We start from the raw sequence: 14,178 nt of genomic DNA on the forward strand, positions 1-14,178 counted from the left end.
TAAAGCCTCTCCCATGCCCACAGCATAGAGTTGAATTAAAAAAGTCATTATGGCCAATAATGTAGCTGGTACAAATAAAATTCCAATATGAATGAATGTTATTGTTAGTCTTCAGCTTTGCCTTTCTTCTATAATGTTGCCTCCTACTATATTTCTGACGCAGGCTTAACCATTAAGTGCTGCACCCAGCTACACCTTTCTCTTGCTCTCTCTCATTTTGTTTAACCAGTGGATTGGAAACCTGGAGTCAGTTATTGCCTTTTTTGTGTCCACAGTGAAAACAATCATTATAATTAACTGACCTTTTCCACATAGAAATGTATTTGAAGGTTAGAAAGGATTGTCTAGACTACCAGGCAGCCGGTGCTAATGGAGCTTCAGCAATCTGATAAGCTTTTCCTGATGAAATGGGGAGTAGTAGAACCATATACACCACCTTGAACGCCTTAGGGAATAGTCGGGAAATAAATGTAATAAATAAAAAAATAAAAAAAGGGAAACTAACGCTGTTCATTTTGCTCTCTTTTCCAGTGCCAGTTATAACCCCAGTGCCAACAAGGATACTATATCTGCCTTGGATTATCAGGGTCCAAAACGCAAACTTTATAGTGCTGTACCTGGAAGACTATTTATTGTCGTGAAGCCATATCAACCTCAAGGAGAAGGGGAGATTCATTTGCACAAAGGGGACAGGGTGAAAGGTCAGTCTCTTCCCTTTAAATGTTCCTGAATGATCAGATCAGCTTTCCCCTTTAGTTGAAGCAAGGAGATGAACATACAGATTTGTTGATTGAGTCCCAGTTCTAAATGACAAATATTCAGTCCCAGTTTAGGCCATGCACATTTCGATAACTGGTTTTATACTCCCTACACATATTTGAACTGGCACCCATCAGACTAATAAGCGTGTTTCAACCATGCCAGGTTGAGGGCTGTGCAGCAATTTGCCGGATCTAAAACACTCTAAAGCATGCCTTCAATTAAACAATGGATAGGCAATTGCAAATGTAATTGTGGGGGAGCACCTCAGTAACATATTTGAGGCTCTCATTGGGGAGGGTGACTTTCATTGATCTGCCCTTTCCCCTTATGGGTGTCTGCAGAGGAACTTAGTGAAAATCCTGTGGTAAGACAAGGTTTGGTTTAGTATGTTGTCCAAACTCTGAGTTGTGGCTAAGATCTAACCTCAGCCAAGGTTCCTCCCCCAAAAAACAACAACAATGATGACAACAACAATGTAGCTGTAAAAAAGACCATGGGGGAAAAAGCAATGTAGCTTTGAGTTCCACTCTGAGAGCTTGCCAAGCTCTCACAGACTCGCTAAGCCAAAGTTTTGCTCAGCATGTCGTGCTATCCAGGCCATTGTAAAGACTTGAAGGATGGCCAGCTAATCTTAATCTCTAATAATCACAGTAGAGGCAGAAGGAAAAGACCTATATTAATAGAAGGAAGCTTGATTAAAGCTGCTTGTAAACAGATTGAACTAATAGGTTCTAGCCAAACGTAGAGAGTTTCTGAATCTATAATGGGATACACACAACATGGCAGCGAAAATGTGTGGCTGTTAAGATCCACATTTCAAAGTCTGCCTGAAAAAGTATGTGTTGAGTTACCTGGGAGTCACAGGATATCTTGGTTGCTCAGGAACAAGCCAGACAGAACAAGCTGAATTCAGCAGCAATTCAGAAACATTCTTATAATGCTAAAAGAACAGGAAAATGCAGGGAAAGCAACTACTGCTCCTAAAGAATCAAAAGTAACTATGCTCTGCCTTTTCCAGTTACGTAGGGATTTCCCTCTACAATTGCATCTCCTAATTGAGTGTATTTTCAGGGAGTGCAGAGGGGGCTGCAGAGAGAGACAAGAAATGAGAATGTCCCTTTCTCATCTAAGTAAAGGAATCATTACCATGGGTTTGTGTGCTAGTATTGATGTGGTTTGATTCTGTGCACGGTTAGTCTGATTCTGATATACTATTGCAGCAGAGTTGAGGGACAGCTGAGGCTTCTTTGCTCACCTCTGAGTTCAGGGAGTAAGTTCCTACTCTCATCACTACAAGGATATATCGCTGATATTCGGCCACTTTTATCTTCCTTGGACAAGATGTGTCTGGAGATAGGTGTTAGGATATGATGGAGAAAACCTAACAGATGGTTTATCTTGACCAAAGGATTGGAAAAACTCATAAAAATAAAAAGGAGAACTTTCAATTAGTGCTTCACTATTATAAAGTTTTATCAGAAACCCCATTAAACAGCATAAAGTGTATCTTTCATAAACATTTTGGAATAATTTGGTGGTGGTTTTTCTTCATGACCAGTAGCTAAGGGATGTCTAAACCGATATAATCAAATGATATGTGGCATACCAATTATTAAATGAAAGCTGAAAGTGGGTCAAGTTCAGGTAGATTTAAAAATACATGTGAATTATTGTATTAATAGAGTATAATGTAATGTAGTTAAAAATAACGCTTAGTTTTGTCCATTAGTCATGCACACTGACATCATTTTGTGTCTACCACTCTTGATATTAAGAAAACCACAGCTAACTTTTAAAAATAAACGTGATATTTTGTTTTGGTCTCTTCCCACCCCACCCCACCCAAAAGCAACATTCATGATCAAGGCTTAAAAAGTTCTAGCTGGTCTATTTGTTTCAACGACTGCAGTATCTTACCTTCAGTGAGGTTTTTTAAACCACATAACACTGGTTACAAATTAGAACCATAACACTGGTTGCAAATTAGAAATGGTAGTTTGCAAGACAAAGCTGAGGTATGCATAGTGAGCAGCTAGAATGTTTTGTCAGGTGTCCCCATAAAATATTCTTATATATTTTCTGGTCTGCTATCTTAGATACCCCTCATATAATAAGGTGAATTCAAATATACAGCAATATTTTAACTGCTTAAAAGTTAATTGTAGATAACTGAATGGCATGCTGGTCATCTGTATGCAGCCTTTCTCAACCTATGGGTCCCCAGATGTTGTTGAACTACAACTCCCATCACCCCTAGCTAGCAAGGCCAGAGCTCAGGGATGATGGGAGTTGTAGTCCAACAACATCTGGGGACCCACAGGTTGAGAACCGCTGTAAGGGCTCATCCAATTTCACTTAACCCATATTTCGATCTTATATTATACTGATTAAATCCTCCAGGTCTTGAGAGCTTTTCTGGTTGTTCCAATCTTACCCGCTGAACTGAAGCTTGGTTAAGCAACAGCTCTTTGGATTCAGATTGGATTTTTGCTAGGCACAGCCACAGAATGAGAAAACCTCTTGGCCCTGGGGGAATTAATTGGTACATAATACTAGGTCAAGCATAAGTGTGGACGGACCCCAACTACTTGGTTAAAACCACTGTTACCAAGTGGATTTAGTGATGTCAGTGAATTTTGGAATCAGCTTCATAAACCAGTTTATTTACATTTGGAATCAAACACTTTTTGAATTTTGGCTCAATCTGTTCCAAACTTTTTCCATCTTCTTCCTTTCCACCAAAACTTGCTTTCTATGGTAGCAACCAGCTTTAAAGCCTCAACTGAATACAGCTTCATTCACCATGCATCTGAAAAATGAGAACATAATTAGGATTGTCATGTATGTAAATGTTAAAAATTATAATGGGACTCTGTTCTGAAAATTCCATAAAGTGACTGTTTCTTAACTGTTAATGGGGTTTATTTAAGTGAATCAGAAATCTTACTCTTAAAATACCATATTGGTCTGAATATAAGCCTCACCTTTTTTTCCAAATTCCGACCATGAAAAGTTAAAGTGCGGCTTAAATTCGTGACCTTACAAAAACTGGCTTTTACAATATTGCTGCTGAAACAGACATATGGTAAAACGGAACAGGTGTGAGTGCCTGCAGAATTATAAGGGATTAGCTTATATTCAGATATTGTCTTTTTACCCCCTTGAATTTTAAAGGTGCAGCTTATATTCGGGCCAATATGGTATGTAGAAAAGATAGGTAGATAAGACAGAAGCCTCTTCACACTTTCAAGTTATGAAAGTTGATCACAAGGATGGTCCATGTGATTAAGTGAAAGCAGGAGTGCATTGCTGGCCCTGCTCCTAATTTTATGATTTGATTATTTAATTCCTTAATTAAATATATTAAAAACATACTAAAATATATCTAAGCGGTGTACAAAAAACTGAAGCAACAACAAGACAACTTAAACAAAATACTACAAAAAAACACAGTTATGGGGTCCAAAGAAACTCTAAGCTCACCTACAAAAGGTCTCACAATGAGAAGAGATCCTGGAAATAGCAGACATCATCCTAGTCTCTCTAGACTTGCTTAAAATGGATGAAATAAAAAAATTCCTTCCTGTAGCACCTTAAAGACCAACTAAGTTAGTTCTTGGTATAAGCTTTCGTGTGCATGCACACTTCTTCAGATATTCTTCAGTGTATCTGAAGAAGTGTGCATGCACACGAAAGCTTATACCAAGAACTAACTTAGTTGGTCTTTAAGGTGCTACAGGAAGGAATTTTTTTATTTTGACTATGGCAGACCAACACGGCTACCCATCTGTAATTAAAATGGATGGTACTTCTTCAGATTGCCCACAACTGTGTCCCATTCAGCTGCACTCTCCATACTAAGTTGCAGGTAGATCAGGTTTGTTGAGTTTTCCAGGGAGTAAAAAGAATTCAAAGGGCCTTGCTCCACTCACAGCTCTTTTTTTCCACCCTCTGTCCTGTCCTCTTCCTCCAGCTGCTTTTACGTGACTTCCCAGGGCCTGTTCCTACACTCCTTATATTCAGCAAAGGAATCTGTCAAGGGAGAGACTAGATGTGTAGACCTCTCTATGTTTAGGCTCCCATATGAGCTGGAACCCTGCATGATTGGGGTTAAAGCACAGTAGAGAGGTGTGTTCATATTGGCTTTCCCTGTGCAGATGTCCACAGGCAACACATGGATATTGGGATGGGCTCAGGGAAGTCGCAGAACATTGAGACCAGGGCCAGCAATCTTACACTTAGGATCTAAGTAGACATGACAGCAGAAACCATGATGGAATCTCCCTTCTCTTTTAATTTCTAGCAGCTCTCTGTCTGTGTGTACATTCATGCAAGAGAGATTCAGATCAGGACTATAGCGCAGAGGCAGAACCATTTTGCCAAGTGCTGTTTTCCTGATGACAATTACCTCCACCCCCCAAAGCTGTTATTTTCCTTGTTAAGAGACACTTATGTGCTGCGTGTTGCAGGGGACTGACTTGAGAACATTTCATAGCTTTAGAAGAGCTTGTCTTAATTCACCTTTTTAAAAAACTCCTTAGCAATGGCAAGGTTTTTTCTACACCTTTCTGCATCTCTCAGTTTCACAGTTCTTGCCAAGTCATAGGATCAATTTCCAACTTAACACCTATGCACACTTGAGCTTTAGTCGCGATGCACTCTGCTTTGCCATTTTCCTCTGTGAGAACCAGCAAAATGTTTTAAAACGTATTATAGCTGTGTATACAAATTATGTGATTATCCATCAACCCAAGCTTACATTCACACAAACATGGGGGGTGGGGGCGGAATGCCGTTTCTGAGCTACTGGGGGGGGGGGGGGAATTGGCAAAAGCTGGGCTGCCATATGTCTGGGTTTTTCTGGACATTTGACTGATTTCCGCCCGGACGCTGCCGCTGTCTGCAGTATTCCATATATGTCTGAGAAATTCTGGACGCATGGCAACCCCACACAAACAAAGATGGATTCCAAGTCTTTGGCATTTTGGCATTAACTAATTAATGTCGTACTAATTAAAAGTATTATTAAATCTGCAAGTAATGAAGCTTGCAACTTCGTTTATGACATGCTCAGAATCCATAGGTCACAATTCATATAGTACATACTTTGGAGTAGTTTCTCTGATGTCTCTGAAATATTTCTCCTTACTTAATTGAAGATACAAGTTTGTCTTGACTAGGAGTCCCCACCCCAAAGAAATTAGTATCGCTCAGGGGTCAGCAAATGTTTTCAGCAAGGGGCCGGTCCACTGTCCCTCAGACCTTGTGGGGAGCTGGACTATATTTTTGGGGGCAAATGAACAAATTCCTATGCCCCACAAATAACCCAGAGATGCATTTTAAATAAAAGCACACATTCTACTCATGTAAAAACATGCTGATTCCTGGACTGTCCGCAGGCCGGATTTAGAAAGCGATTGGGCTGGATCCGGCCCTCGGGCCTTAGTTTGCCTACCCATGGTATAGCTTAGCCCCCAAGAAAGGAGTAACTGTAAGTTTCTTCCAGATCTATTGTGCATTAACTGATTTTCTGGATTCCATCTTCAGGATTCACTGAAGAGTGGGAATGTACTGTTTTTCCTTACCCAAATTTTATGTTCTAAGTATAGCAGAATATTGAGTACTGTTCATTTTAGGGAAATGCTTAGACTGTGAGGTTGCTCAGTAGCTCATTCTGCATCACTTTAGAGTTCTTTTCATGTTACCTGCTAACAGTTGTCCTGTGTGCTAGTTCTTAATCAGATGAGGTTTTCTTTTGTTCATTCTGAATTTTACACATTTTTACAACTGCTAATCATGTTCTGTTAAGTTTTTATTCCAACATACAGACAGTGGAAATCATAGGTTCCAATAGGTGCAATTGAATGTGGCCTACTTCTTGTTAAATGGGACTTTGCATTTAAGCTTGTGTATAAAATAAACTTATGCAGAAGTAAACACCTAATGGCGTTTTCCTATTTTATGCCTAGTTTTGAGCATTGGCGAGGGTGGATTCTGGGAAGGCACCACTCGAGGTCATGTTGGATGGTTTCCTGCAGAATGTGTTGAGGAAGTGCAGTGTAAACCAAATGAAAGCAAACCAGGTAAGATGGTGATATTCAGTTGTAACCCATGTCAAATGATGTAAAATGCCTATTATTTTTCCATGTTCATCCCCCCCCCCCCGTAATTAATTGACGATAAGAGTTTGTCTCATACTGGCTGCTTAGCCCTCAGGGAAGGAGTAGCTATTTTTTTAAAGAAAGATACAGCTATAAATTTGGGTTGTGCTCCCCCACCCCGTACTAGTATGTGAAAACAAAGCTTTGGTTAAACATCTACAACAGAAGTAATAAAATGTGTGATTTTTTTCCCTGTAGTATAATACTCATATGTATCTTTTGTTGGGTATTTGATACATGCGCTATGTAAAGGGTTCTGGCCAAATTGATGTACCTTTCATTCTATTGATTTAAATTGGAGAGAATTATATAACTTTATAATTGCATCATTTTGGCTGTATTGTGGAGAGTATAATGATGTTAGTTGGTGTAGTGAAAATGAGCCTTAAACTGAGTTTGACATATTTACTTGCCTACAAATGACAGGGAATTTGGAATGCATCCTTGTATTTATAGAATTTTGGATAAGGAGTAAATGTTTTAATATTGTTAAAATGTTCTTCGCTGCTGTTTGTTTTTGCTTTTAGGTTGTTGTTGTTGTTTAAAAGATAATGCCCTTTGCCCTCCAAATATGTCACAAGTACTCCGCAATTGGGATTGTGCTTACTCTACATTAGTATTTCCCACATATCATAAATAATGGTATTTGGCTTTGACGCTTGTTCTAATGTTAAACAGAAGTAGTTGTTAGTGGATATAGGAATTAATATTTTTTTATTTTAGGAAACAAATTGAGACTTGGAATAATTCCTAAATGAGACAGAATTATAAAAAATGCATCAGATGTGGATTAAAAGTAGCCTATGATTAAAGTTAATCACATGGCTGTTATTTGTTTTCTGCTTTGGAAGAAAATGCAAGGTCAGGTAATTGTTTTCAAGCAATCTGTCAGTATTACCTTGGACTAAATCTATTAACGAAACCTGGAAAATAAATTAGGAGGAACAGTGAAGGAACTAGTGATTAAATACCACCTTCTGGGGCTATTAAAAGGATGTCAGCTGAGAAGTGTGAAAAAACCTCCATAAATTATGAGAATTCACACTATGGTCTCTGCAGTGTATAAAAGCTTCTACGTTGTTTGAATGTACTCTGAGAGTTTCAGATAACATTACAGAATTCAGCATTTCTCTAGCACAATAGTTCATTATTTCACCTAGATCATTATTTAAATGGAGCCCAGACTCTTTCTTTTAGAAAAATAATAAAATATTTTCTAGCTAACTGTAACTATCAAGTCGAAAACATGGTGCAGGTCCTGATGTGACATAGCCCTCCAAGAGCTATGTGGATACAACACTGGTTTCCTAAGGTGTAGCCTTTCCCATCACTTCTTTTTGAACCTTAACTGAAATAGGACTTGGCTGAATGCCCAGATGCTCCCACAAACTGCTACTGGGATCCTCTAGAAAACTAGGTGTTGTAGAGAAGGGGTCCAGTCTAGTCTTATTCTGTACATCTGTGTGAAGGGTTTTGGCTTTGGTATGAACGAATGTTCAGCCACATTGAATCTCCACACACAGGCTGAAGTGTGGTGCAGGCCAGACGTGGGCTTGTCACAGTAGTGAGAATTACAAATGGAACCTGCTGGGGCTATTGAAGTTCTTTTAAATTGCTACAAATGGTTCACGTCACCTGAGCAGAAACCTCCAAATTGCCATTTAAGCAAAATTAACAACACTAAGGAATGTGAACTAGTACTGGCAATGATAGGAACAGTTGTAAGATGTTTTCTTTAGTCACCTCTATTGTTTTTGAGGGAAAGGTACAATATTGCTTTGGTTCAGTAAATTATCCCTCCTTCTGTCCTACAGAAATATTGTAGACTAACTTGTCATGCGCATACAGATGCATTCTGCGTACAACCATTGCTTCAGCAGTAAATACCTTCCTTTGGGAGCAAGTGATGCTGTGTCATACGTTTTAGAAATATTCTGTATAAACTGCTCCATAGTGTGAAATGCTTGAATAGGATGAAACTATCCATACTTACAGACTTGTGATAAGCACCAGCCAAATAACATCTGTATGGTGCATAAGTAGACGCACTAAGGACCTGCATAAAACTTCCTTTGTTGTGGCTATATACAGTCAGTTAACTACATATATATTTCCATGTGGCCATAATTAATACTTATGATTCATGCAAGACTGTGAGCTTTGAGAACACAGTTATCCTAGAGCCACAAATATGCTGCTTTGTTTAAGAGATTCAGCAACAAGCATGACAGATTTTCTTAGACCTACCCATCTGTACTCTTCACATCTGTAGACAATTATTTAAGTATGATTTCAAAACTTCCATGTCAAAATCTTTACAGAAACTGACAACAGGGAAAAGAGATGGGGATATAGAGAAGTCAAAATCTTACCATACTTGTAGTGGTGTCTGATATGAGGATGCACCATGCTGCAGCCCTACTGAGACTGTGTACAGTACAGTGGTGCCCCGCAAGACGAAATTAATTCGTTCCGCAAGTTTTGTCGTCTAGTGAATTTTTCGTCTTGCGAATCACGAAATCCCATAGGAATGCATTGAAAATCAATTAATGCGTTCCTATGGTCAAAAAAAGTCCAAACAAAGCCAAATTTGGTACAACAAGAGTTTATTAACTGCTCTTTAAAGTCACACATACTCTAAAGAGCAGTTCAAAAATTGAAGGGAAAATAAATTAACTTTATAAACGTGACAGAAAAACATTTAAAAATCAACAAAGTGTACAGTACATTTTCTAAGACTCTGGGGGACCACTCGAAGAAGGCTCCTCTTCCACTCTTTGCTTCTTGCTGAAGAACCCCCTCCTCAACTATTCCCCCAGCCACCCACCACACAGAAATTCAAATCCAGATTTTTTTAAAAAAACAGCAGAGTGGCCCAATGGTCACAGAAAATCATAAAAATTCCCAAAACAGCCCCACAAACTCCCAGATTCCTGCAGAAACCTCTCCAGCTGTTCCCCCAGCCAGCCAGCACTCAGAAATTCAAACTCAGGAAAATTGAAAAAAAACAAACTGGCCCAATGGTCACAGAAAATCATAAAAATTCCCAAAAAAGGCCCACAAGCTCCCAGATTATCGCAAACCCCCCCACAACACCAAGTCCTTGAATCCCAAACACCCCAACCCAAAATCCAACCCCCCCCCAAAAAAAGTTTTAAAAGTTTAACTTACCAAATGGATGCAAGAGAAGTTCTGGAAAAGTTTTGGAAAAGCTTCAAAAGTGAGCAAAGTCTGAGAAAAGGCTGCAAAACCATGTGCTAACAGTTGCTCCTCGAAGTCAAGTCGCAACTGTAGCTGTTCAAGCTAAGCACCCTTTGTTTTAACAGTTTTAAGAAAAAGGAAACAAAGTCGCGAGACGTTTTCGTCTTGCGAAGCAAGCCCATAGGGAAATTCGTCTTGCGAGGCAACTCAAAAACGGAAAAACCTTTCGTCTAGCGAGTTTTTTGTCTTGCGAGGCATTCGTCTTGCGAGGTACCACTGTATTACGAACTTGGAAGGGATCCTGAGGGTAATCTGGTCCAACCCCCTTCAATGCAAGAATCTAAACTAAAGCCTGGTATAGTGGTAGTGGTTCATCATCCAAGGTGGATTGGGCTACATTAATAATAATAATAATAATAATAATAATAATAATAATAATAATAATAATTTATTATTTCTATCCCGTCCATCTGGCTGGGTTTCCCTAGCCACACTCTGGGCAGCTCAGGAGTTACAGTTCTTAGTTAAATTGCTCTCTGTAATCAGAGGGCATCTCAGATGAGTTACGCTTATATAGCATAACTGTAAAACAAATTACATCTACCTTAAAGAAAAAACACAGAAGTTAGAAATTCACATTGTTTGGTCTGCAACTGAATCTTGTTAATTCATTGTACCGCAGGGCTCTGTTCCCAGTGGCAATCCTGCTGCTTTATATTCCAGTGGTTTTGCCAAGGAAGGATAGGAATGGTTAAGAAAAATTTCTCCCTTACCCTGCCAGACAGCGACATCTCATTTTTTCCTTTCAGCTGAGTGCCAAATGTCTAGATGGGAGATGCTAAACCTTACACTAGTGGGGATATAGACCTTCAGAAACCTTGTGCAGCTGAGGAAAAGCACAGCACTGAAAAAGCAGGACCAGTAACTTCACTTTAGGGAAAGCATCTTGATGAACCTAGGAGTCTCATCCTGAAGCTTTCCACACTAAGATGTTAAAGGTAAAGTTTGATAAGTGACTAAAGTTTAGCTGAGGATCAGATGACAAATCAAACCTACCTACCTTTGTTGGGATGATTTACAGCAGGCTTCCTCAACCTTGGCCCTCCAGATGTTTTTGGCCTACAACTCCCATGATCCCTAGCTAGCAGGACCAGTGGTCAGGGATGATGGGAATTGTAGTTTCAAAACATCTGGAGGGCCGAGGTTGAGGAAGCCTGATTTATAGCTTCTTTCACTAAGACATGGTTAATTAAGCCTGGGGGTTGTTGGGGGCTGCTGGGTAACAGAAACAATGCCTGGGTAACAGAAACAGAGTTGAATGCCTCTGATAGTGGCACAATAAACGATTTTCCCTCTGGAACTCTTTGGAGTAGTGTGTAACAGCTGTTCCACTGCAGTAGAGGAAAGTGTGCTCACTGGCTGTATGGAGGGAAAGGAATACAAGAGTTGGGAGATGTCCATCTAGATCAGGAAAACGTACAGGGAGACAGAATTTAGCTCACCTCCCCAAACACCAATACTATGGGCAAATTATCAAACCTTTGCAGCTGCATTGTTGTTGTTGTTGTTTAGTCGTTTAGTTGTGTCCAACTCTTCATGACCCCATGGACCAGAGCACGCCAGGCACTCCTGTCTTCCACTGCCTCCCGCAGTTTGGTCAGACTCATGCTGGTACCTTCGAGAGCACTGTCCAACCATCTTCTCCTCTGTCGTCCCCTTCTCCTTGTGCCCTCAATCTTTCCCAACATCAGGGTCTTTTCCAGGGAGTCTTCTCTTCTCATAAGGTGGCCAAAGTATTGGAGCCTCAGCTTCAGGATCTGAGCTGCATTGTAGTAACAAAACAAAAACAAACAAACAAAAAAGCTGGGAGATCAAATCACTTACTTCTCACATAATCATTTGGTTCTTCTATATCAGTTAAGTAGAAATTTAAGCAGAAGAATATTTAGAACCAAGCCAAAATATCTCAGAAGATTCCCCTCCCTCCATGCCCTAGAAAAAGAGGGTCATTTATTCAAATATGCATTCACATTTATTCAAATACCAATTATCATGGCCACCATTTTTGCCCCATGGCCTTGGGCCCAGGGCATGTTGGATCCAGGGCTTTGTAGAGGATGCATATTAGTAGACAAACTGACAACAGAAAATGTCGGTGTGTATAGGATTTCAATCTAAGTCTCCTTATTGTCTTTAAGGCATTCAGGGGCACCAGCTTCTCCCTGTTTAAGTGTCCTCTCCAATTTTCCAAAGTACTGTACATTAGCAGCCTGTGAATTACATAGCAGCTATTCCTATACTTAAAACAATAGAGTCCTTCTTAAATTTATTGTTTCACAAGATTTTGTAGGCCATAGTCTGCTGCATCAAATGCTTGGCAGGAACAATTAGAAATGCATTATTTTCCCCAAACAGTTCAGTTTTGTAGATGATCACTAGGTGGCATTGTTTATGTACAAAACAGAAGCATGTCAATACTAGGTGGTTCCTCTTAGAAGCGTTCTTAGATTTTTCCATGTATACATAAAAAGCAGTGGTAACTGATCTAAAATGTTTTAACAGAACTGAATTAGCCATTCTTTTAAAGTAAATGTTTGCAACTGGGGGTAGAGAGAGACAATGCTGTAATAACTGAAGCTGCATCTATATGGAGCTATGAAAACTGCTGTGTTTCATATATATATTTGTTCTCTAATACAGAGTATCCTTAAGGTTTTTAGAGGCATATGGTTGTGGGGAAATATGGAACCAATAGCATAATTCTCACTGAGGCAACTCTACCACTTCAAAAAAACAAAATTCACACAGCACCTGCCCTGGATTTCAGTGAGTTTCTAGGCTGTATTGAAAGTGGTTTTTGATTTCTAAAACTCTGCAATGGACTAATACCTGAATATTTTCAGTATTGGCCTTTTGCTTTGTTGAAATATGCAGTAGAAATGTTGTAGCTGAGTACTCTTATTGTATGTTTACTATTGCATGCACAAACATATATGTACTGTTTAATTCTGTATGGTGTTTAATTGTGTATGGGTTGGAGAACACAGAAGGAGAGAGGAGCACATTGTTCCTTTGACTGATCTGTAGACCCAATCACTAAAAGTAAGAGAAATTTATACAGTGGTGCCTCGCAAGACGAAATTAATCCGTTCCGCGAGTCTCTTCGTCTTGCGGTTTTTTCGTCTTGCAAAGCACGGCTATTAGCGGCTTTGCAGCTTTGCAGCTATTAACAGCTTAGCGGCTTAGCGGCTATTAACGGCTTAGCGGCTTTAAGAAAAAGGAAACAAACATTTCATCTTGCGAAGCAAGCCCATAGGGAAATTCGTCTTGCGGAACGACTCAAAAAACGGAAAACTCTTTCGTCTTGCACGTTTTTTGTCTTGCGAGGCATTCGTCTTGCGAGGTACCGCTGTACTTCTTTATGAACAAGGAAAGTGGGAGTTAGGGCTGGTGGGTGGGTGAATTTTGAAGATAGAGCTTTGAACACAAGTCCCACCCAGCCTTGTTAGCTCAAGATCTTTAGTATTTTTTTGAGCTATACTTGGTATTCTTCTATTTCAAATTTTGTGTGTTTTCTGGTTGTTAAAAAAATACTTCAATAAGCATTTTGAAACACTGAAACATCTTATTAACTGATCATTTTTTAAAAAACTTGAAAAATCTGCATTCAGCTGAATCAGTTTAGTTTGCCCTTTGCTACAGCAGGCTGTGGGAACATAAGTTATTTCTCTGTATTCTGTTGAGTAAATATAGTTTCATATGAATAGCTGAATAGAATGTATGGATTTTTTTTGTTGGTGGTTTTGCAGCATTGCATTTAATTTCATCTAAGATTAATGTACCCAGGTGTTTAAACATCCAAGTAGGTTTTGGACTGATCAGGAGAGCTGTGTCTTATTTATGGTTGCTTCCTTAGTGTTGGAACAGCCTTGGCATGTGGAAATAGAGCAAAGCTAAATAGAGCAATCTGCCCTGATTTCAAAGCATTCCTCTAATTTATAACTGTGATTGAACTAATGTTGAAATAAATTGCTTCATCTGTTTTCCCCATGTG

The 14,178-nt window shown here is 39.4% G+C and overlaps 1 protein-coding gene across 8 annotated transcripts in view; it reads left to right on the forward strand.

Annotated features, from left to right (window-relative positions):
- SHANK2 (SH3 and multiple ankyrin repeat domains 2) overlaps positions 1–14,178 on the forward strand; it is a 330,576-nt gene that overhangs the window by 132,782 nt on the left and 183,616 nt on the right. For all 8 annotated transcript variants that reach the window (XM_083462298.1, XM_083462291.1, XM_083462296.1 and 5 more), the window contains 2 exons: positions 532–701; positions 6,732–6,845. In XM_083462298.1, the coding sequence (XP_083318424.1) occupies positions 532–701; positions 6,732–6,845 (284 nt within the window). The remainder of the gene's footprint in view (positions 1–531; positions 702–6,731; positions 6,846–14,178) is intronic.

The sequence above is a fragment of the Podarcis liolepis genome, assembly GCF_965112155.1.
Source record: "Podarcis liolepis genome assembly, chromosome: 1".
NCBI lineage: Eukaryota > Metazoa > Chordata > Lepidosauria > Squamata > Lacertidae > Podarcis > Podarcis liolepis.